This window comes from Melitaea cinxia, chromosome 18, assembly GCF_905220565.1.
Source record: "Melitaea cinxia chromosome 18, ilMelCinx1.1, whole genome shotgun sequence".
NCBI classification, from domain to species: domain Eukaryota; kingdom Metazoa; phylum Arthropoda; class Insecta; order Lepidoptera; family Nymphalidae; genus Melitaea; species Melitaea cinxia.
The window spans coordinates 9,751,694-9,777,971 of record NC_059411.1 but is presented as its reverse complement, the minus strand read 5'-3'; the positions used below and the strand labels follow the sequence as shown (position 1 = coordinate 9,777,971).

General features: G+C 35.1%; 2 protein-coding genes across 4 annotated transcripts in view; both read right to left on the bottom strand.

The window, feature by feature from the left end:
• Positions 1 to 891: 891 nt before the first annotated feature.
• LOC123662108 (synaptotagmin-16) lies at positions 892 to 16,338 on the bottom strand. The gene is made up of 9 exons (XM_045596993.1): positions 16,053 to 16,338; positions 15,538 to 15,629; positions 5,872 to 6,075; positions 5,392 to 5,550; positions 5,187 to 5,295; positions 4,313 to 4,482; positions 3,274 to 3,471; positions 2,749 to 2,913; positions 892 to 1,113 (listed from the first exon to the last, which is right to left on the bottom strand). The coding sequence occupies exons 1-9, from the start codon at positions 16,336 to 16,338 to the stop codon at positions 892 to 894; spliced, it is 1,605 nt and encodes a 534-aa protein (XP_045452949.1).
• A 7,582-nt stretch (positions 16,339 to 23,920) lies between these two features.
• LOC123662342 (sodium/potassium-transporting ATPase subunit alpha) overlaps positions 23,921 to 26,278 on the bottom strand; it is a 47,473-nt gene continuing 45,115 nt past the window's right edge. For all 3 annotated transcript variants that reach the window (XM_045597193.1, XM_045597194.1, XM_045597195.1), the window contains 3 exons: positions 25,941 to 26,115; positions 25,629 to 25,861; positions 23,921 to 25,533 (listed from right to left, as the gene is read on the bottom strand). In XM_045597193.1, coding sequence (XP_045453149.1) covers positions 25,413 to 25,533; positions 25,629 to 25,861; positions 25,941 to 26,115 — 529 coding nt within the window. In that variant the 3' untranslated portion in view covers positions 23,921 to 25,412. The remainder of the gene's footprint in view (positions 25,534 to 25,628; positions 25,862 to 25,940; positions 26,116 to 26,278) is intronic.

Sequence of the window (26,278 nt, the reverse complement as noted above, 5' to 3'; positions counted from 1 at the left end):
GCACCTGTGCCACCAGTATTAGTACGAACCTCTAATGCGGCTTATTGGAGTCAGCGCCCATCCAATCCAGCTAGTTCACCATTGACTATCTACACGTATCGCACTTAACGTGGTCTTTTTCGAATTATTTCCAGCACGCATTTTTTACTTCTCTCTTATTTAGTCAAATTTTGAACAAAACCAAGTCGTTCAATAAACCGTTAGCTACCAGGTTGATGTTTTTGTAATTCGTTATAAACCTTGCGTATGTATAACACTTTAAAAAACATTACGTAATATTGGACTGCAGCATGACTTCTGTATTACTTGGGATGAAGCTATCTTTGTCTAAGGTAGCAACTTAATATCTTAAAAATGAAGTCTGGTTTCGCAACAGTTTTTTTACCTATCACCAAGCATATGGATTGTCCACTTTTTAGTAGAGTTGGATATCCTGTTTCCCGAAGAAGTTACAATTTAGCATAGGTCGTGCCTATTCTTTCAAACATGTAGGTACTTTCAATTGTAGCTCACAACAATAATGTCTGATAAAGATGAACTTATTTAAGATTACGATTTATACTACGAATACATAATTGTGTTTGCAGGCAAACGAAGAAAAACCGCATTGTCAAAGATTACTCCAAAAGTTGTAATCAGATCTCGATGAAATTTAAATATGACCACATGATAAACATCGGCTTTCGATTAAATTAAAAATCATTAAAATCGGTACACCCAGTAAAAAGTTATGCGGATTTTCGAGAGTTTCCTCGATTTCTCTGGGATCCCATCATCAGATCCTGGTTTCCTTATCATGGTACCAAACTAGGGATATCTCGTTTCATGTCATGTCATGTTAAAGTTATGAATTCGACCAATTACAATTTCGAGAAATCCAACAACTTTAAATCAATAAGAGCTCCCAAAAAACTGGCTGCTACAAACGATCGAGTAGTATATAGTTACCTGTTGGCCCTGTCTCTCGCACAGTTCCTGCCAGTGGCGCTCCTCCTCGCGACCGGAGGAGCTGTGTCCGAGCGAGAACCACCCGACCATCTCGTTGCGCTTCACGCTGCGCCGCCACCAAACCGACACCATCAGCGTCACCTCTGTCAGTTGGAACAGAGCCACCTTCGAGACAACAAATACATATATGTATATATAAACAGTGATCGATTCCGAAGTGTGTTCAATCAAATGATGCAAATTCTGTAGGTGTAAAATAGATCACGTTACGCGTACAAAAAACTTAATTAGTTTTGTATTCAAGGTTATAAAAACTAAAGAATCAGTAAAAAATAATATTCCTTTATTCTTTTCCACTTTTCTTATTATAAGTTGCAGTTATTTAGTTAGATAGCCTACAATCCTTCTATAAGACAAAAATATTGTAATGCTTAATTTCATAATCGTCATCATCAACAAAACACAATCAGCAATAAAGCATACATGTACACTAATAGCTTAAGTTAAATCATTATCATTAATCATTATATAAACTGAGGTAGGGCACAGTAGGAATTTCCTGCTCAAAATATGGAGCAGCCCGACTGGGATAGTACCTCGACCTTACAGAAGACTACAGCTAAATAACACTGCTCTCAAGCAGTATTGTGTTCCTGTTGGTGAGTAAGGTGACCAGAGCTCCTGGGGGGATTGGGGATTGGGTCAGCAACGCGCTTGTGATGCTTCTGGTGTTGCAGGCGTCTATAAGCTACGGTAATCGCTTACCATCAGGTACGCTTGTTTGCCGACCTAGTGATATAAAAAAAAATAATAATAAAACTAAGTTGATAAAATGTGTGTGCCGATAAAACTTAAAAAGGAGTCCCGGTACGATAAAGAGACTAATATAGTGTGATAGCCCTTTATCCCCCCTTGAACAAGAAAGTTCCCGTTTTAACCTAAAGGGCGTGTTTTTAAAGATATAAGGGCTTTTCAAACCCTTCAACTTGGAAATTAAGTGTAGTGGCGCTATCTGTTGTCGAGTATTTGAACTTCATTCAGAACAACGATTATTTGGGTTGAATTTCGAAAGGCGCTGCGAGCAATTGCAGCATGTGTAGTAATGGCGCGAAATTTAAAATTCCAATTTCCATAAAGTCTTAAATTACATTTGTTACTATTATAAAGTTATGAAATTTTATGTATTTATACAGCAGTAGCTAACTTATATTTTGGAGAATTTTAGTTATTCAAATTAGTTCTGAAAACATTTTAAAATTTAAGTTTTTAAATTTCGCGCCTTTACTACGTAGGCTACAGCTGCAGAAGCTATTGTAATGGCGGACGATAATGTCGAGAACATTCTAAAAGGTGTGAGAAAGAAAATATTCTCAAACTTTCTCGAACATCCTAGAGCCTAGCTCTCTGAATATATAAGAGCCCGGTGTCGCCCGCCGGATTAGTTCGATTTGAACAGCGAAACAAGCGATTTCGGAACGAAAAGGAAAAAAGTAATTCTAAAAAAAATTAGGGATTGGAAATTTTTGTTAAATACCCGTGCGAAGCCGGGGCGGGAAGCTCGTTTTAAATAAATATATTAAAATATTTATTAAAATTTTGTGCACGCGGTCTATTCCTGTAAATACTCTTAATGACAAGGCTGTGCTTTTGACATTAATTAAATTTTAGGATATTGCTATGTTTTTATCGATAAGTATTATAATAGATTATAATTTTCTTACTGTGGAGCCTCTTGAAAGAGCTTACTTTTATTTTCTTGTTTTGCCACATTTACAAAAAATTTGTTATCTGGTAACGAACCTGGAATATGAATAGCTCCTTGTAGAGCGGGTTGGACTGAGCTCGGCGCGTGGTAGACTTACAGCGTCCCATCTCCATGCCAAGTGAGCTGATGAGGCACAGCTTAACGTACGTATCCGGCGCCTTGTTGGGAGATAGTTTACGGAAATGGGTGCCTTTTATGATCTGCGTTAATTGAATAAAAATGTTAATTGCGTTAATATATTATTTAAATTTTGGCAGTGATTAATATTATAGTCCCTAAAAATTTATATAATTGCTAGAAACGTACCTACTACACGAAGGCAACCAGCACATATACAATTACCGAATATGTAGAAAAAAAGACAGTTTTCGAAAGCTAAGAACCTCCTCCTTTTCTGAAGTCGGTTTAAAATAAAAATATTTTAATAACATAAATTGTACAGTGTACTTGCCTAGGACCTGGTCAAAGGAGTTTCAATACTGAAATCCCGAAATATTCGTGTGACCTATATTGATAGGTGACACTTGTCTACGTCAAAGACTAAACATATGACATCCTACCTCAACGGATAGGTGTCCGGTGGTGGGGTTGTACTGCAAGCCTAACAGCAGTTCAGGAGCTGAGCGTGTGCTGCAGCATGAGGATGCGGAGTCAGAGCGCGCTAGACTGCACGCCTCACCGCCCGGCGACACCGTTGCCATAGATGACGGTGACGCCAACACGCCAGGCACCGACTGACTCAGATCTAACTTCGGTAGCTAGACATTTGACAAGGAGAAAATTATTGCACTTTTCTATAATGAACAGCAACATTATGAAGGTGAAGAGTTTTTTTGGTATTATGATCGAAATGATGAAAAATTTATAGAGATTTTTTTACTTTAAACTTATTTTTTATTTTTATAGTTAGCGCTGGACATATTCCGCAGTCTAGTATTTTCAACAAATCCTTTCATATGATATCCATAACGTAGGAAAGCAGAAAAAACTTAGTCCGCCATCCTAAGACGTCCGCCGTACACACCAGTTTTTAGATGAGTTTATAGAGATTTTTCGAGTTACTCTCATCAAATCCAATAAAAAATATATAAAAGAATTAATCCGCCATCTATACAAGTCCACCGTTATTCTTTTCTTAACAAGCCCTTTTATTTGGTACCCATACTGTAGGAGTAGATTAATAATAACTAGCTTGCCATCTTTAAAAGTCCGCCATATTGGATTTAGAGTGACGTCACTTAATGTTTTGAGCTATTCTCAGTAAGCCCCTTCTTTTGATACCCATATTGTAGTTGTAGTAAAAATAACTACTTTGCCATCTTGGGTGTGGACGCCATGTTGGATTTAGAATTACGTCACATAGCTTATTTACACACATAGCATTGTCATTCAAACTAAACATATACAACATTTCAGCTCAATCGGTTAAAGATATATGCTTCAAAATTGAGTTATAAGATTCTCCCCTACAAACATACATACGTACTTACCTACATACTTACATACATTAAAAGTTACATAAAGCTTTTAAAATAAGATAATAATGCTGACTTTAACAAATTAATCAACTCAATCTAATATTTAATATATGACACCGACTTGTAAGCTAGGCTGATGATGCTGACGAGGTGTCAACTGTAACCACAGGTTGTTCTCCAGTTCCAGATTAAGTGAGGCGAAGCTGACGGTCGCCTCACCAAGTAGGCGCTGTCTGCGCATTCGTTCACATCCGTAAATTCTAATACGGAGTCCCAGACCATGAACATCCTCTGAAAACAACAGAAAAATTGCCAATTAAATGTGAATTAGTAGACTATAAGATGAAAATAGACAAGTAGATAATAATAAATATAATATTTTAATTTTTTGCTGTTATGATAATTTTATTGTTCTTTATTTTTGATTTTGATAATATTGGTTATGATGATGATAAAGTGTCACCTTTTTTTTAAATATTACAAATATTGAATTGTATAATTTATATTTAAAATTCAAATATATTGATTATTTGTGATTTTTTTGTGTTTTTAATCTATGTTTTCCAAAGTGTTATGTACACTTGTAAGTGACATGCATATTAGATATATTGTTATTATAAGTATAATATTGTTTAATTTTAAAGTTTTTATATGTATGTTGTATGCTTTTCAAATAAATAAATATAAATAAACGTAAACGCTTGTCACTCAACGGTCCCCACTAGGATTTAATCCTATTTCGGGGGTCCGGAAACACACACAATACACAAGTACAAACGCCCAGACCACGACAAACATCTATATCTTCAATATAAATGTCTATATATATATATCGTGAGCGGGGATCGAACCCACGACCGCCAGCGCAACAGCCTCTGCTGTGACCGCTGCGCCAACGCGTCGTAACTGTCAAAGTAATAAACCTACTGTCAACTACGCATTTACGCATTTACGATACTTAAGAATAAAGATTTAACTAACTTCTAGCAACATACCCGGATTAATTTTATGCAAGACGAAACTTTCCATGTATTGAGGGTTTTCTCCGTTGCGAATCTTCGACTTATATTTTTGTTTCTTCAATGGTAGTAACACAATTCGAACCTAAAATAATAAGAATAAAATAAAGTTCATACTATCTTAACTGTTAATGTTTTTTTTATGAATTCTCTAATCTAGAAGGTAGGTGCTAGTACATACCTGACTTTGTAGCACTTGTCCTTGCGTCTTTTGTGGCAACGTGCGTGCTTGTAATACGTGCACAGTCATACTTCTTACAGGCGCGTCGTACAGTAACGTCAGTTCCACGGAGCCACGCTCTTGGGAGCTGCCGCTTTCTCCGCAAAGCAAAGACGTGTCCTATTCCACATTTGTCAATATTTTGTATTTGAATAAATCAATAAATTAAAGCTGCTATTATGTTTATGTTATGCTTAGCTAGGAGGTAGTTTGATAGTTGATAGAATACATAAAGGGTTTCAATTTTATTTTTGGTCTTTGTTTTACCTTTTGATATTACACTAAATTCTCATACCGAGTAATAAGAGGCTATGAGATCTATATATACCTATCTCATCGTTTTTTACGAGACACACATTTCCATAGGGGTAGAGGTATTGAGAAAATAATAATACAGAAAAATATTTTTATGTATAAATAATAATTTGGAAAAAAACTTACATTGTGAGCGATGACATCACTTTCGACGCTGCTCTGCGCTTCCAAGGTATGGATGTACTCAGCGCGCTGCGGCACAATCTCGTCAATCTTGGTCTCCCGAAGGCTTGTCTTCCGCAGTGCGTTTTCTACGACTTCAACTTCCACGTTTGCTTGTGTTTGGTTCTCATTCTTCTCCTCGTATCTACATTCCACCTCTTCTTTATCCTGGAATAGATGACAAAAAATAATTGTCGGTAAATATTTCTAATATAATAAATTATATTGGTGCTATTCTAATACATAATTTTTTTTAAAGTACGTCTTACAAAAGGAATATAGCGATTAATATAATCGGGCAAGATGAAATTATTTTTTTTTGTAACAAAAAAAATCTATATATTTCTGAGGTTATTCTGAGGTGTTTTTGTGAGTTTCTGAGGTTTCATAAATCATAGTTCCTTAACTAAATATTGTTAGGTAAATCATTTGCTCCACAAAGTTGTTCCTAAAAATAAAAAAGAAAAACATAAAAAAACATTAAACTAGACAATACTTTTTGATGTGATACTACAAAACAAAATAATATTTTTGTTAATAATAGGTTTATTGTAATGTTTTGTAAGATTAACACTTAGTTACAAGCTAAAACAATTATATTTACATCGTCGTGGTTCATGTTATTCAAATATTTAAGTATTTACAAAAATGAAATACAAAAAATCCACACACATAAAAAGTAAAAAATTTTTGTGACTTATTTTGTCTATAAAAAAATAGAAACTGCGCTCGGTGCAGCTCCTCCTTACAAATCCAATTCTGAACTAAAACTAAATCGAAAAATGTGAAAAAATCACCAAAATCATACCAACCATTTATACGAAAACACTGATGTCAACTTCCTAGGTTTTCCTCCTAAATTTAGGGGAAAAAGTGGGATGGGTTTTTTTAGGGGTGTCATATTTGTAGGGGTATTTTTTATAACTTCAAATATTTTTTATTTATTTATTATTTCAAAATAAGCAAAATAAAGGTGTAATAGAATAGGCCCTAGGATAATCCAATCTAGTGAGTAGCGAATCATATTCATTTTTATACATACCGCCTTAGCGACATCTAGTGCGATTGCTTATTACTAAGAATTAAGAAAGCAGAGTTAAATAAAACGCGAGGTAAAAATGCGTTTATGTTTACTACAAATACGTTGATTATTATTTGTTATTTGCTTGTTCAATTCGTACGTTTAGCAGCAAGTCATTCGTTAAAACATCTAATGTTAGAGAAAAAAAAGTATTGTCAAAAATATACTATTATTTGTTTAATGATATTATACTATTTATTAATTATTTTTAATGTATTATTTATTTAAAAATATTTAATTATTTATTTTAAAACAAAAGTAAGTAGTAAAAAAAAGATTAGGGGTAATCCTTAGTAATTGTGGGGATTTTAGGGATTTTTGATTGGGGTTTTAGGGGGATAAATTTTTGGGAGTTGGCAACACTGTACGAGAATATAGTGACATACACGCGATCTACGCGTCGTACCTACCTGTCAAAGTAATCACCTAACTACGCATTTACGAACTTTGTCTGTCCTAGTGTAATTAGTTTGTAATAGTTTAGTTACTAACAGCTGTAGTCTTAGTTTAACATTAAATGTTTGTGTTGTTTTAGGTTATGGTGTAACAATGAAAGTCTGACTATTTTGCCTGTTTTCAAAATTAAATAGAGACTGTTATCTCTACTGCACCGACCAATTAATCTCCTTCGTGTGTTCTCCACTCTACGTGACATTGGCGGAATCAACCGTGCTTTTTTGGCACAACTGAAACCAATCAATCAATCAATCTATTTACGAACTTTCACAAATGATTTATTTTAATAATAGGTTATTCTCATCTAAAATAGTTTTACCGTCTTTTATTACGCTTCGGCCTGTAATATCCTACTGCTGGGCAAAGCCTCTGCAATGTTTGAAGACAAACGTCTTCGAGCAATGCGTCCTGCCTGCGTTAACATGACACTGACGAAGGATCTGGTCCACAAGTTTAAAGTCACTCAACGTGTAATGGAACGGGCTATGCTTGGGGTTTCTCTCAAAGGTAGGATTAGAAATGAAACTATCCGCGAGAGAACGAAAGTAACCGACATAGCCCACAGAATTAGCAAGTTGAAGTGGCAGTGGGCTGGTCGCCTGTGTCGCAGGACCGATGGCCGGTGGAGCAGACGGGTCCTGGAGTGGAGACCGCATCTCGGCAAACGCGGTGTGGGACGTCCTCCGGCCCGTTGAACCGACTTCTACGTAAGATTGCCAGTGTGGGCTGGATGAGGATTGTGGCAAACCGGGATGTCTGGCACGAGCTTGGGGAGACCTATGTCCAGCAATGAGCTGCAATAGGCTGAACTGGGCATAGGCCTCTTTCACCATGTAGGAGAAGGATCAGAGCTTAATCCACCATGCTGCTCCACTGCGGGTTAGCAGATACGCTATATTTATATATATTTGGCGGAAACACCTATTTATTGCTTTCCTCCCTCTTCCCCCGGCATTCGCACAGTCATCACCCGTCTACAATTATTTCGTGTTTATATATCTATACTCAATCTCAATTCCAAGTAGTTTAAGATACAATTAGTTATAGTGATTATAGTTAATCAGTGCATAAATTGAAGTTAACCAAATTTAACAGTGAAACATTATTAATTCACAATTGATCGGCTGGTGGGTAAATAACAAATTACTTTACGCGCAGTACACGGAATTCTCACGGTTATTTAGCGAGCAGAAGCGACATTATCGTGTGCTTTGACGCGCGGTGACGTATTTTACGTATTGTATCAAAAAGTAGGCGACACAGACTGCACAACTTTTATAGCGATATTAACAAAGCACAAGGTGACCAACAAATTTACAACACCGAATGGAGCAAAAATAAAATTTTCCTATCAAGTTGTCCTGTCAATGTATCCTGTCAAGTGTATCAATTGTCATTATTCAAATGCAATTGCATTTGAATAATGACCTGCTTCGCCGGCACTTTGTGACGTAGTTTCCGAGACTGAAAATATAACTGAAAACGTGTCTCCGTTGCGACAGCACTCATCGGAACTTGACATGTCGTCTCTCGTGAACCTTATAAGCGTCACGGAACGAAAAAAAGGAAAAGAGATGGAGATCACATTTTGTCTCTTGTTACTCAGGATAAGTTTGCAGCGTTTTTTAAAATCAGGAAGGAAACTTTGCGCAACTTAGGGCTGTTATTGAGGGATTGGAAAAACACTATAACGCACCTTGAGGACAGAATAGAGTACTTGGAGCGTAAATCTAGACCAACTGGTCTTGAAATTAAAAATGTCTCTAAATCGGAGAACGAAACATAAGAAAGACTTTGTAATGTGGTAAAAAATCTCGGTAAAGTATTGAATTTGGATGTTAATTCTAACAGCATTAAGGATATATACAGAACTAATCCTAAAAAAGATAAATTTCACAAACCAATTATTGTGGAGTTTAATATAGTTTTACTGAAGGATAAAATATTGCAAAACATCAAGACCTTTAATAAGTCTAAGAAAAAAAGAGAAAAATTGAACACATCACACTTACAATTTAATCAGCCCGTAAATCCTATTTTCGTGACGGAGACACTAACGACTAGGACTCAAAAACTATTTTACTTGGCAAGGACATTCCAAAAAAGTCACGGTTTCACTTACTGCTGGACTTAACATAGCGTTATTTACCTCCGTAAGGATGAAAATTCACCACAAAAACATATAAATACGGAAGCAGATATTAATAAATTAAAAAGTTCAATATGACTAGATTTTGTAATAAACAACTTATTTTTGTATAATTTAGTTAATCGTAAGTTATCCATTTTCATTTATTTTTTGCTTCTAAGATGTTTTTTTTTTATAATTAATCCACAATCTACATACATTAAAATTTACAATTACACATTTAACAACAGTATATGGCATATAATAATAAATGGCATTTCCTACTATTTGTCAAGGGTTTACCCGTACTGTTAATGGAACTCATACGTACTCATACTCGTGTTCTTTAATTCGATAATATAATAAAAATTTCGGAAGAAATTGAAGATATTTCCATTTCTAAGGTTTATGCATGCGATATTGATGAATGTAATAAATTAGTGGGGAACTCCCCTAATAGTTTTAAAATCCTCACGCAAAACATACGTAGCATTTATGTCCGATTTGAGGTCTTGATTCATATAGGTTGAGGATTGAATTTGATGTGGTGGTTCGTACTGAAAGTTGGCATGGTAACTCTCTCTTTATACCTGGACTTAATAATTATAACTCATTTAAAACTCAAAACAACAAGAAACAAAATGATGGCGTTGCTCTTTATATCAGGGATAATTTGTCTTTTTCTGTAGAGGAACCTTCATTTCAAGAAGGCAACTTTGCGACACATGGAAACGATATTGCAATTATATCTATTTACAGATCGCCGTCGTATCATAACATTGATTTATTTCTAACATCGTTAAACATAGTTCTTCAAAAGTTAAAGTTAAGCATTCCTTTAAAAATATTTTTTTGACAGGTGATATAAACATTTATATTAAAAAAACGGATTTAATTAGTGATAGATATCTAACATTAGCTGCTTATCAAGGACTTTTTCTTGGTCATAATCGTACAACCCGCGAAGTAAGCGATTCTTGTTTGGATCACTTTTTGAAAAGGACCAATTTCCCATCTTTAATTATTGTTCCGCAGGTAAGAATAACTGATCACTTTCCTGTTATGATATCAGTAAGTATGAATGTAGATCGTGTCTATAGAAACACGAGATATAGAAAAGTTAACACGCCTAATATTAAAACTAATTTGTTAAAAATTAATCTTATGCCTATTTTTGCTTCTAATGATCCTAACCATGCTATTGAATATTTTATTAATGTGATTAAAGAGGTCATTTACAAAAATACCATCTCCATCATATTGTCATCACAAAAGAGAATATTAAAACCCTGGATAACGCCGGGCCTATTACGTTGTATAAAACATAGAGGCAAATTACATAAAAAAATAAACTCATTCTTCTTAACTTAATCCAAATAATATCTTATAGCAGATACCGAAACTTCTGTAATGCACTATTAAAATAAGTAAAAATTAATTATGAAAAAAATGAAATAAGTAACGCTAAAAATGATAGCAAAAAGTTGTGGAAATTAATAAAGAGTAGGTTTTTAAATACTTCAAACAGAAACAGTAATTAATTAATCTATTGAGTTGTTAAATATTTCTGATTCGTCGACTCACTAAATGAAATTAAGGACAATTTCATTACAGTTGGTAAAACATTAGCAGAAAAATCCTACATTCACCAAAATAAACAAAATAACTGTTCATCATCGGTGCGGAATAATGAATCGCGATTAAGTTCTTTTGTTTTTCTAGACACTACTCAGGATGAAATAAGTCGGCTAGGTGGCTTGAAAAATTCTGCGACTGTTGGGTGGGATGGTATTTCTAACATATTTATCAAGGAACATAAAGAGTTTTTAATTCCGCCACTAACACATATTTTTAACTTATGTTTGAATATGGGAATTTTCCCTACAATTCTCAAAAAATCGGAGATACACCCGATTCACAAAAGTGGAGATAAAAAATTACCTGCGAACTATAGACCTATATCTATTTTGCCCTCGTTGTCACAAATTTTGGGAAAAATTATAAATAATAGGCTCACTGTTTATTTAGAAAATAATAATATTATTTCGTCAACTCAGTTTGGTTTTCGTAGGGGGAAATCAACAGATGATGCAGTATTTACACTAACTGATTATATAAGTCAAAATTTAGATAAAGGAAAAAAGTTTTATCCATTTCTTTGAACTCGGCGAAAGCCTTTGACACTATTTCTGTACCGAAATTAATTTCTAAATTGGAGGTATTGAGGGTCACATGTAAACAACTAGAGTTGTTTAAAAGCTACCTTTCGGAACGTACACAGTGTATACGTGTCGGTAATTATATTAGTAATTGTCTTCAGGTCGAGTATGGCGTTCCACAGGGTAGTATTCTAGATCCTACACTGTTTTTGATCTATATCAATAACCTCTCTTTGTTGCTTTCTTCACAAGGTAAATTGATATCGTATGCTGATGATACTGCATTAGTATTCGTCGGTGATACATGGTCTGAGGTTTTTGCAGCTGCACACGACGGTTTTGATGTTGTGATTGAATGGCTTCAAAGTAACAAATTAACAATAAATATTGAAAAGACCAAGTATGTGGTGCATTCGATTCGCAACATAAATGGGCCGGGTGAGGTCTACAAACTGATATGTCATTCCTGTGGTCGAGGCTCAAACTGCGCTTGCCCTTTTATTGGGCGGATGAGTGGATTTTGTCAAATATTTAGGTATTACTATAGACTGTAACCTTAACTTTAAACGGCAAATTTATGATTTATCAAGTAATATTCGAAAGTTAACATACATTTTTAGAAATCTTCGAACCGTTGTTGAACCGACTATTTTAAAAAGAATATTATTAATATATTATAATTAGCTTATAATTTAGCTTTATGTCAATCTATCATTTCATATTGCATTGTATCTTGGAGTGGAGCATCAAAAACAACTTAAAAATCTCTTGAGATAGCTCAACGTGCAGTAGGTACTTAAAGTTAGTACTTTCAAGACACTTCTTTATCCAACGAATGAAATATATAAATATTGTGAGGTCCTTACAGTTCGACAGTTATTTTTACTTCATATTATTTTGAAACAACATTCAGAGCTATATAAATATACATAGAAAATATTAAATAAACGTCGAAATCATACAATATGTTCCAACAATCAAAATTTTCGAACTGCGTTTATTCATAAATTTTAATATATATTCTTTATTGCACTTTAAAAAAAAATCATAATTACAAGTTTACAAAAAATGTTGGCAAGGGCGAACTTATCTCTGTAAGAGATCTCTACCAGTCTACCCATGGTGGTGAGAGAAAATGTTATCGCGGGACTCATAAGCGCATTTGTGATATAAAATACATATATACTTAAATACTTACACAGTTACATGCACATATGCATGCGTACATACCCACATACATATCTACACATATACATACATAAATACATACATACATACACATATACATACATAAATACATACACATATACATACATACACATACATACATACATACATACATATATTGAGAGTACAACAATTATGAGAGATTCATAGCTTCGGAGAGAAGATGTTTCCTTAGCCTGTCCTTGAAAGCATAAATTGAAGTGCTGTCTTGGATCACTCTCGGTAGATGGTTCCAAAGTTTTGCAGCGCGTATTGTGAATGAATTGAGGAGGAAGTTGGTGTTATGTCTGGGGATTTCGAGCATCGATGTGATGCAAGACCTTCTAGATCGTGTTGGGGTAGGAGAAAGAAGGAAACGGGACCGAAGGTAGGAGGGAGCATTTTGGTCATGGAGTATGTTATAGAGAAAAGAAAGGATGTACATATCACGGCGAAGTTGGATTGGGAGCCACTTAAGTTGAGTGCGAAATTGGGTGATGTGATCGTATTTACGTAAACCAAAGATGAAGCGTATCGCAAGATTTTGTAGACGCTCTAATTTATTAAGTAGCTCCTTTGTCACATCTAAATAGCACACATCTGCATAATCGAGGATAGGTAAAAGAAGGGATTGCGCAAGCAGAATTTTGGTTTGAAAGGGAAGAAAATATTGGAGACGCTTAAGAGAGTGGAAGGTGTAGTGCATCCTTCGGCTGACTTCGTTGACATGAGCTATCCACGATAAGTTTTTGTCCAAAATCAAGCCTAGGCCTTTTATTGTTTTAAAGTTTCTTCTGACAATAGTAAAATATGTAAAACAAAATTTTTTAACTATTTTTTGAGCTTGTCTTGTGACACACGGAAAATCTCATCTGCACTTAAAATTGCATGCGAGCACTTACTCTCAAATATATTTGTCAATATTAATAAAAAAAATCTTATTTTTAAAAACAAATTTGTTTTGATAGTAAAAATTTCCAAACTTTAATAATTGTCAACCTTTTTTATTTTTTTCCAAATTTTGTATTTATAATCCTTGTTTTATTATTGTGTTGTCATCTTTGCATACAGACTAGTATCATTTATGTTTTCGCTATCTGAACAAGCGAAGTCTGATTATGTAACAATAAACTAATTTTTGGGGAAGACACTGTGGCCTGTAACACAGATTTTTAAGCTAGCACGGGTCGCAGGGCTTCTTGATATTGTAAACTTCATAATTTGAGCAAAATAAAAAACTATTATTATTATTATTATTGCTAATTCACCTTTGAAACTGAGAATATACAAAGGAGCCGGCCGGTACGCTATACAAAATATAATACACATAGAAGAGACTATCAGTTTCATGTTGAGTTTATGAGTTAAACCTAACCGATATTAGAAAACAGATGGTTTCTTAGAAAACTAGGAGATCAATACAGCCATTAGGGTTGAGTGCGCTCTACAGGTGCCGAAAGTGGAATGAGATTCAGTCGTATTATAAACGTTTATAGGCTGGTAAGTGGAAATTTATTGATAAGAAAAATGTTTACACAAGTTGCAAGATCAAAGTAAATTCTAAACATAAATTTTCTTTCAGTCTTGATATCTTATTTTTAACCGACTTCAAAAAAGGAGGAGGTTACACAATTCGACCGTATATATATATATATATATATTTAAATGTATGTTCGGGGATAACTTCGTCGTTTATGAACCGATTTTGATAATTCTTTTTTTTTGTTGGAAAGGAGATATCCTAAGTGTAGAACTATTATAAGAAAACCAGGATCTAATGATGGGATTACAGAGAAATCGAGGGAAACACTCGAAAATCCGCATAACTTTTTACTGGGTGTACCGATTTTGATGATTTTTAATTTAATCGAAAGCCGATGTTTATGTATATATATATATATATATATATATATATATATATATATATATATATATATATTATATATTTTAGATATGACCACATGGTCATATTCAAATTTCATCAAGATCGGACTACAACTTTTGGAGCAATGTTTGTATTTGTATAATACGTATTTACTTGACTATTTTTTCGAATACCTACGTTGTATTACGTGTCGATGTAATTGAAGTCGGTTTTTTTTCGTTTGCCAGCAAACACAGTATCTATATACTCGTATTAATACGTGAATCAAACACTTTGTATCCCTATTTACGAACATTGCGCGGACGGAGGTTTATGAAATTTCGTACACGTATAGTTTATATAGAGGAGTGCAGAATCCTATTTTTTTTTTAATTATACATAAAAATATATTAAATCAATAATAAAAAAAAACATTACACACTCCTATGTATTTGAATCACACACGCATATTATACTCTTTTTGTTGATTGTCAGGCTGTAGTCAAATTGAAAATTTTTTAAAAGGTTCTTTTTTCAAAACATTTTGAATATCATATCAAAAATTGAGGTTCTTTTTTCATTAAGTATTTTTTGTTTTCTTTAATATAAATTTTTAATAATGGTCGAATTTCGACCTCTGGGCGACCACTAGATATTTTGACATAAGATAATTAAAATTATTAATTTGTTCCATAAACATAATTCGAGACGCATACTAGGAGTTGCATTTATTTACCTGTTGTATGCGTAAGCGCAGCTCTTCATCTGAGTCGGAGGCTTCAAACGTGAATATGCGTTCTGGATAATGGTTCGGTTTCGACAAAGCATCTATAACAACACAGACGTACGCACAACGTCAATCAATATAATAACACTAGGAACTAATTATTTACTACAAATTAAAAGTTACAAAATTGTGCTTGTGAACAAGGCACTATTTTACCAGCGGCCGTGTATCGTTAATTAACGAACCACTTTTGTGACGCACTCGCTATCCTTGCAACTACACATAACATTGACCTAAGGTTCTATTGTCCCCTATGTAAAAAGCAAATTATTCAACGGATGCATTAATATTTAACGAAGCTTCAAGATTAGGATTATTCTAATGTCTATACTATGGTTTCACTTATACTCATTATTTAATAGGTATAAAATACATATCTTAAGAAAATACACTATGTAATGAAGAAGTTTACAAATGATACATATATCTATATAAACACAAAAAAAATATTAAATAGTTCTGACCAAATTGAGCATTGTCGAGAGGAAGGCCGGGTGATGTCACAGCGGCGTTGACGGTGAGGATATCATCGCAGCACTTGCGCCCGAAGACGGCGGAGTAGCACCACCGCCTCCCGAGAAACAGCAGCACCACCAATACGACCACGGCAAATGCCGCTACCGCGCTTATATATGCCGTTGCCTCTACTATACAAAACGTAACACTAAATACTTTGACAACTCCACAAAGCATTATGTAGGAACATTGTTTACCATTAGTCGTGGTGATGACACCGATGTTGCCCACCATGCTGGTTCACTCGGTCATTGCTGGGCGACATTCACACACTTATTCTTTATTTAATGCTTGCAAAACAAATTGGAATTTACAACATCGAATTTTTACTAATTTTTATGTAGGAAAAAAATGGAACGCGTTGGCACGATTGCTGTCAGTTGCGCACATGCGCTGTGGGCGAGGGGCACGGCGAGGCGTGTGTAATACTGCGCGGTGATAGGACGAAGGACTTACAGGTATCTGGATATCTAAACAGCTATAGAACAATGCCGAGCGTCGTCAAGGCCGAGGGCAAGTGACCTCGGTAGGACGTGACGGTACACGATTGGAAAAAGGATAAGTAGGCTAAGCGTTGTAGATTACCATACTAAATATCTCATCTTAGTAGGCTTAAACAAAGTAATTATAATAATTATGTTAGTAAGTTTGTGAGCTTATATAAACATTTTTTAAAGAAAATTTTAAGTAATAAATTATAACTGTAGGGCTAACCTTATTTTTAAAAATCTATATAAATAAAAATGAATGGTGTTAAGCGCATAACTCGAGAATGGCTCGATCAATTCGGATAATATATTTTTTGTATATTCCCTGAAGGTAAATAAGAAAAAAAAAATATTTTTACGACTAACTTTTGACAGAAGAATAAGAATTTGCTGTATCGGGGCGAATAATATTTAAAGAGAAATATAGTTGTTTTGAACTACATCTACAAGAGTTGCAATCAGGACGCCCTGGAATATTGCCAAAACGCTAGGAGCGATAGTTTTTTCATAAGGCATTGAGTTTTCATTGATATTTAACGAAATTTTGTGTATCTTTTAGTGACTCACTGACATTTTGGCCAAGAGAACTCGTTTTTAATCTACTTGCAATAATATTTTGATTACATTCATTGTTTCTTTTTTTTCTATAGTAAGTTTTTTTGGTGTTTATTAATAAAATATTAAATTTTTAAGTTCAATTTTTTTTGACGTGACAACGTCTAATAAATCGATGAACGCCGGCGCAAGGCTATGCACGAAAAAGGATGACTCATTGTCCCGCTACGTTCATTGTACGCTTGCGTCGCATCTATCTCTCTTCCACTCGATTGGCACATCACATCACATCTCTAAACAATCGTCCGTAAACCAACTTTACAGAAAACCAATTTTTACTATTAAAAACATCGTTTGAATTGTTATAAAAAATTAGAATTAAGTTGAACATAAGTAACATTTAATATCTATTAATTACTAGCGGACCCGGCAGACGTTGTCCTGCCCGGAAAACAGCTACCAAATTTGATAGCTTACATACCGATAGCAGCGCCGCCTAACGGGACCAATTGAGATAAAAACTAACATATCTTCCAAGTTAGACAAAATTACAGATGCTTACAAAATTTGATAAAAATTGGTTCAGAAGTTTCGGCGTTACATACCATTAGCAGCGCCACCTATCGGGTCCAATTAAGATAAAAACTACCCTAACTCCCAAGTTGGACCAAATTACAAATGCTTAAAAAATTTGATAAAAAGTGGTTCAGTAGTTTCAGAGGTACATAACGATAGTAGCGCCACCTACCAGATCCGATTGAGATAAAAACTACCTATCTCCCAAGTTAGACAAAATTATAGATGCGTACAAAAATTGATAAAAATTGGTTCAGTAGTTTCGGAGTTACATACATTTAAAATTTTCATTGTTAACGCCCACCCCCGTAATCCTTATTGGGCATGAGTTATCCTAAAATCCGCTCGTCGATCATTTCTGCATCACATATAGGAGATTCGTACGAAATTTGGAGTTGATAGTTTAAAAACGGGAATTTTCTATTGTTAACGCCCCCGCAACAATATAATAGATAATGAGAAATAGCTAGTTAATACCATTTTTACTGTATGTAAATTAAATTAAAATGCGGTCTACGAATAAGATCAATTTAATCAATAATAACTTACGTAAAATGTGCCCTAATATATTATTCATCATGAACTTTATTTGATAGCAATAAAGTACAAATTGACTCTACATTTTATTTAGAAAAAGTTTATATGGGAAAAAGAATAGGGCTGTTTCTAGGGTTTTCCCGGCAATTGTTCGAATTTTTCTCACCTTTTAAACCTTCCCTAGACCTCCACGAACATTTCAAGACCAAGATAAGATAAATCCGTTCAGCCGTTCTAGAGTTTCAGCGAGATTAACGAACAGCAATCTCTATCTATCTATCTATCTATCTATCTATCTATCTATCTATCTATAATCTATAATAATATATATAAACGCGAAAGGTCACTCATCACGAAATCTCCGAAACTATAACACCTACAAACTTGAAATTTGACAGGTAGGCTCCTTATAAGACGTAGGCATCCGCTAAGAACGGATTTTACGAAACTCGACCCCTAAGGGGGTGAAATGGGGGTTGCAAGTTCGTATGAACTTCCTATGATTTTGAAGTAAGAGACTTGAAATTTAAAATGTATGCTCTATAGATGATGAGAAGGTGTTCAAATAATATATCTTTAGAAATCAGCTCCCTTTTGGGGTTAAAACGGGGGATCATAGGTTGATTCACTGATTACGAAATCACCAAAACTATAACAGCTACAAACTTGAAATTTAGCAGGTAGGCTTCTTATAGGGCGTAAACTACCGCTAAGAATGGATTTTACGTAACTCGACCCCTAAGGGGGTAAAACGGGGGTTGGAAGTTTGTATGAAAGTCCTATGTTTTTGAAGTAAGAGACTTGAAATTTAAAATGTATGCTCTATAGATGGTGGGGACTTCCCCACCGTTCAAATAATACATCGTAATCTATATATATATATATATATATAAGAGAAAGGTCACTGACTCACTCATCACGAGAACTCAAAAACCGCTGAATGGTCCATCCATCCAAGATGGACAAAGATGAAATTGAAAAGAACGGATTTTGCGATATTCCACCGCTAAGGGGGTTTAATTGGGGTTGATAGTTTGTATGAAACATATACAGCAGCTATAAGTTCGCCTGATAGGTTATTTATACTGCAGCCTGAAAATAAAACTAAAAATGTGGTATATAGAGAGGTTTTAAAAAAATAACTATTTAATTATACTAAATTGTGCCTTTGAAAAAGTTATCCAGAGTGATAAGCATTTCAAGTGACTGAAATAAAAATAATAATTTGCTTTAAGCACCTTAATACATAGTGTTGCATATCTTCATAACCACGCGGACGTAGTCGCGGGCAATAGTTAGTGTATTATAAAACAAAGTCCCCAAAAGCGTATGTGATCGATTCCCTCAAAGTCTAATGAACGGATTTTCATGCGGTTTCACCAATGGAGAGAGGGCTTCAAGAGGAAGGTTTACGGAACGGCTAAGCTGATTTTGATGAGAGTTTCACTGGAATTTTGCAGGTAAAACTTTGTGACAAACTGATTTCAACGCGGGCGAAGCCGCGGGCACAGCTAGTCTATAATATATATAAACGCAAAAGGTCACTCATCACGAAATCTCCAAAACTATAACACCTAAAAACTTGAAATTTGGCAGGTTCTGATACAACAGGTTTCTTTCTCTCAACGACCAGAAATTGTTATTGATGATACTATATCATCTATAGAAGATATAAAAATGTATATGGAAACTCTGCAAGCCACTATTTTATGTAAAGGAACTGACATACACTATAGGTACGATATATTTTCTTTCATTTCTTTTAATATAAATAAAAATCTCATACTATTACACATCAGGTGAAAATTGAAAATAAACTTAAAGATTCACCTAAATCGAGGCTCAATCTAGAACTATGACACCTGAAGTAAAAACAAGCATCAAGTACATCTTTTAGTAGTAGTGTGAAAAGAAAGAGAGTATCTACATTACCTTTGAAAAATTCTAAATTATCTTGCAAGTCAATAGATAAAAAGTTTTTTAGGTAGCAGATTTTTTTTGTACATTTATAAAGCAATTTTATGGAATAAAAAAATTAAATATAGCAAATTTTGATCTTTCATTTCTACTAACTATCACTCAATATTGATACTAATTCACCACTTCGCCAGTAAACCTGTATAGTAGTCACAATGCAAAGGCCATGTTTATATTGTCTCCTTGTTAATTAAATAATTAACAGATAGTCTAATAATATGGATAATATATTTCCGATAATTTTAGTACTATTTATTGACTCTTAATTTACTTTGAGAAAAGTTGTATTTATAATTATAAATTATGTGAAGAAACGTATTGTAAGCATCGTTAAAAACAGTAATTGTGGTGTTTTTATGATTTTTATTGAAAAAAAAAATTAATAAAACCATGTCAAAATATGCATAATATTGTTCATAATTAATGAGAGACAATAATGTACTTTTTGTACAAAAAAAGCTATAGAATATACAGGAATATACAGGACAAGGCGTTGGCGCAACGGTCAGAGCACTGGTTTGTGGTGGTTGTGGGTTCGATCTCCGAACATAACAAACATTTGTATTGGCCATACAGATGTTTGCTGTGGTCTGTTTGTGCAGTCCTTTTGAGTCTCCCCACCGTGCCACGAAGAGAACGTTATGCCGTCGGTTTCTGTTGTTATCATGTACATCTGATAGCGATTGATAAGGAATAAATCTGCCAACCCACATTGGAGCAGCGTGGTGGATTAAGCTCTGACTTCTACACGGGGGAAAGAGGCCTATGCCCAGCAGTGGGATATTAGAGCATTATAGGCTGAAGCATACAAGCAAAATACCACTAACAAATTGAATCGCACAATCGACTAGCACGTAGGTACTTATAACGATCTGTCGTCAAAAATTTCTGGCCTTGACATTACTTTTGATGGCTTGCATGTCTTTAGATTTAGATTGATCAGTTTCTTCATTGCTAATTGTTTACTAGAGTAATTTAATTGTTGATATTATTTGATTCCAATTTGTTAATTTCATAAAGTTATTGACGTGTATTTGAGAAGCTATTTATATATAAAATTGTCAAATAATTATATTTGATCTCATCGTCAGATTCTGGTTTCCTTATCATGGTACCAAACTAGGGATATCTCCTTTCTAACAAAAAAAGAATTATCAAAATCGGTACAACCAGTAGAAAGTTATGCGGTATAATACAACGTAGGTCGACGAAAAAAGCGTCAAGTAAAAACGCATTATTAGATATAACTCGAAAAGTAGTTGTTAGATCTCAAATAAATTTAAATGGGACAAATTGACACACACCACCTTTCGATTAAAACAAAATTTGTCGAAATCGGTCTACCCGGTCAAAAGTTCTGATGTAACATACATAAAAAAAAATACAGTCGAATTGAGAACCTCCTCCTTTTTTGGAAGTCGGTTAAAAATAAAGGTTATAAAAAATTTATGTGTTATATTGACTGTAAAGTTTTATACTAAGCTTCCTATCCTTATTTGCATTGAAATAGATTATTATTACGTAACTTAATCCAATATCGTCTACTTCTGAATGAATCTTTATTGTGAATTAAATTAATGCCCATGGTTAAAAATATGCAAACACCTCACAGACTTATAAATAAGACAGTCTTCTCTATAATTATTATTTAGTACTATCTGATCCGAAAGGCACGTCCTTTTTTGCGAATTATCGAAGTTTAATCACTGTATTCTGATTTTTCTTTTCAATTTATGCGAAATTTTCGCATGAGTTCGCCACGTATATACACATCTCTGGAGTTGTTATATACGTTGAATTTTTTTTTCTATCGGTCATTGTAACTTATACTTAAAATATACATAAGTTAAAACTAAAAGAATATCAGGTAAAATGAAACCCAGTCTCTTAATTTATACGCTAGTGTAAATTCGAAACAACATCTGTAAAAGCGTAGAAACGTGTGTATAGTATGACGATAACAACTTTTACAACTTTTTGAATTGTTGTAGCTCAGAAACAGTTTTTCAATTTGTTAGGAATTTATGAACCTTCGAATGTCTAATAAAATAATCGAACTAAACGTTGATAGACTTGATAGATCAGTTCAAATTAGCGCACAATAGCCCGCGCTTTTATTGAGGCAACTTAGCGATCGTAGCGCTACGCTATTTCGTCGATATTTTCGGGACACTATTTTCTATAGCGATCGTTCTCCTTTTCTCTATGCTCCATGCAAACTACACACAACTAAAGACAACATACAAATTCAAACAAATCATTAAAATTTGAACACATTCAAAATAAAAGCCATGTATTGTACCTGTTGCGGGTTCGATCCCCGCTCATGACAAACATTTGTATTGGCCATACAGGTGTTTGCCGTGATCTGGGTGTTTGTGCAGTCCTTGTGGGTCTCCCCACCGCGCCTTGGAGAGCACGTTAAGCCGTCGGTCCCGGTTGTTATCATGTACACCTGATAGCGATCGTTACTCGTAGTAGGGAATATATCCGCCAACCCCATTGGAGCAGCGTGGTGGATTAAGCTCTGATCCTTCTCCTACATGGGGAAAGAGGCCTATGCCTAGTAGTGGGATATTACAGGCTGAAGCGGACTGTGACTACAGCTAGTGCTGAACGATCATTTTCGAAACTAAAGTTAATAAAACCTATTTAAGAAACTCTATGGCACAAGACCAGCTACGAAACGTGGCTGTTGTCTATTATCTTTAAACTTTAATGATGTCATATATCTACTTTTGCGGAACAGAAAGCTCGGGGAAAAGAATTTTATTAGTAAAAAAATCTTATTAAAAGTAAATTATTATTTCATTATGAATATTTGTATAACCTGTGCTCTTAAAAAAACCAAAGTAGATATTTTACTAAAATGCACATAATATTATTAATAGTTTTGTGACTACTTTGTACAGTGGTTTATTAAAATTAAATTCTAACGTGATTATTTTTACTAGGATGCCGGAGGGCCTCATCGTCAGATAAATTATTCGCCAACTTCACAACGCGTCACAGCACTGGCTGTTACGCTGGCAGTCGCGGGTTCGATCCTCGCTCATGGCAGACATTTGTATTGGCCATATAGATGTTTATCGTGGTCTAGGCGTTTGTGCTTTTGTATTTGTGTGTGTTTCCGGATCCTTGACACAGGAGAAAATTCTACTGGGGGCTGTTGAGTGTGAAGCTTTTATTTATATGTGGAAGAAAGCTTTTGCCAAGTAGTGGGACTGTACAGACTGATTCAATGACGTAATCATCGTAGATATGCATGTTTTGAGTTTATAAAAAGTAAAGCATATCTGTCTCAAATGAGACAAGTACAATGATTGCAATAAGTATTAAATGAGTGATAAAATTTCCAAGTTCGATGTTATTTGTTAAAGTTGTCTATTCAACCCAGCAATATAGATACATAAATTCATTTTCCTTTTGTTTTCGTTTATTAATATTCATTGTAATATACATTTTTATTAACTTTCTTTGATTACTAGAGTTAACATTTTTTCATGTTAATGGTTTTAAAAATGTAAAATGTATATATTCGACCACAAGTGCACATCATTTTCATTATCAAGAAATGTGTGTATGAAAAGGTAGAGGTATAAGTTTGCATACAACAAATCAGACCAAGGTTTAGCATAAATAGAATTTAATAAGTATTAGCTAATGTGAATGAAACATCGCAATAATATTTTGAAAATGTTTTTTTTATTAACACTTACATTTTTACAGCGTTCCTAGCCAACAGAGTAATACTATAAAATAAAACGGTGTAAAGAACTGTCGAACGCAAAACAATGTTAGTTCTACAGTGTACGTTAAACGAATAGCTTACAAAGATCCAATCATTACAATAATATCAATAATAATCAACGACTATTGTCTGTGAAATGTACATCGTTCTCTTCGAACAAGCACAGAAAGTCACTCTAAAGAAACAAACATCATTTAAATCTATAAACATTTCATATAATTTAATTTATAGTCGCTATAATGTAATATAATTATTACTTTTGTAACCATTATTATATGTTATATGTATTCGTTACGAAAATTGTAATGAGCCGTTGGCCTCGGTGGCTCGCGGTAGGGCGGTGGGCCACCGAGCGACGGCTAAAACAAGATGACTCTATCATAACTGTATAATTTTAAAAATTTCTAATTACGCATTTCTACGTTTTGTTTATTATTTTTTAATTAAGAAATAAAATCTTACATAATTATTATGAGCAGCCTATTTTAATAAACTTCACGAAAATCACTAAGTTTTCAGTTAATTTTAGAAAAAGAAAAGCATAGTGTTCGGCGCCGGCGCGCGGCGACCGGAGGCGCCCGTGCCGGTCCGCGCCGGTCCGCACCGGTCCGTGCAGGTCCGCGGCGGTCCAGGGCGCGCCGTCGGCGATCGCCCGCCGCCGTCCGCGGTCCTCCAAGCGTTCGCGACTGTGTATGCTTCGTTTATCTACTTTACGATCGAAAATATGGCTCAAAATTTCAACTACCTACCTAACAGTAAGCAGTAGTACACTAAAACTCAGGCACTCCACATCGACCTCTCACACACCACGCACCCGTTCGAATCGTCAACTAAACATTATTCACTCGAAAAAATCAACTTAATCTAAATCACTTAAATAATTTTACTCATGGCTTCTTAACTGTAATAATATTACAACAAATGCTTCTCGTCGGCCGCCGAGCGCGAGCGAGCCCACCGCTAGACGGTGTCCGGAACTTAGCGTGGTGTGAAAACAACATCATTAGTGACATCTATCGTAGCGCCGCGCGAGCCACAGCGACCGAGTCGCGGCCGAGCGCGCAGATTCAAGGTTCCCGGAGACATCCGTTAACAACGATATTACTCAAGTTACGATACAAAAATAACGCGACTCACAAATTTAAAATTATATTATGTGTATAATATTTTAATCATCACAAATTCATTTCATTCCACACTGCATATATACATAGATAGTTCGTTAGACGCGCGGACGGCGCGAGACAGACGCTCGGCGGGTTCGGCGATGCGGTAACAAGCGGTGAGAAGCGTACACGACAGCGATTACACATATACCGAGACGGCACCGCGACCTCTGTCAGTCTGATATAAGAACACAAAACTTATGTACGCAGTAACTAACTGTTGCACGACGCGACGGTGTGGACAGTGGTCGGTGCAGTTTAGTAGTAAGTCTCTTGTTCGAGCCAGCCGCCCGGGTTGCGACGCAGGTAGAAGCGCCGGATCTCGTCGTAGATGAAGATCGACAACATGAATGGAATGGCGGGCAGCCACCACACGAACCTGTCGAGAGATCGAGTTTTACCATCACGATTACCAATAGCTAACGACATTCGTGCGATACGTTTCTTACGTGATAGCAACATTAAAGCACTCACTTGAGAGGATACATCCGCAGACCCTTGTCCATACCCGGCGTGTAGGAGAGGAAGGCGGCGAGCGCGGTCTCGAAGATGAGTCCGAAGTTGAGCGCCCAGTTGCGCATTCCCTGGTGCACGATCGAGTTGCGGCGGGTCTTGCAAATGATCAAGTCGGCCCATTGTACTACTACGATGGACACGAAGAAAGCGGTGTGGCAGGTGTATTCGAGAGCCTTACGGTCGCGGTAAGTCTGCGAAGGAAACGTATATTATGTAAGAATCAATGATTTCACAAAAGCTAAACAATTGTATTTGAATTGAGCGACATACCCATTCCTGTCCGTATGAGTCTGTCAAATCGTTGATGGCCTTCGAGTCCCATTGCTTTCTGATACCGAACAGTTTCAAAGGAAGGAACCCGTTCTCAGCCATGATCACGAAGTACACGAAGAAACCAGCGGCTGCTTGGATCATTCCGATTTGGCCATATGCCATTGAAATCAGCCTGTTGATATCCGCAATAAATATTATAGAACTTATCGAAAAAAGTTTATGCTTCAGGACATAGTACCGGCTTTATGTTAAAATCAGAGGATATATTTAACAATTGTTGAAATTTTTCAATGAGTATTGATCCAAGAATACTCAAAGTTTTAAATAACGTCCAA

Bases quoted from the DNA above. Each gene is read 5' to 3' on its own strand.
- LOC123662108 (XM_045596993.1), bottom strand. From the start codon at position 16,338: ATGGTGGGCAACATCGGTGTCATCACCACGACTAATGGTAAACAATGT. The intron at 5,296-5,391 runs GTATGTACTAGC...TTATTATTTTAG, and splicing joins GACAAGTGCTACAAAGTCAG to GTTCGAATTGTGTTACTACC. The intron at 4,483-5,186 runs GTATGTTGCTAG...TGTTGTTTTCAG, and splicing joins CTTGCATAAAATTAATCCGG to AGGATGTTCATGGTCTGGGA.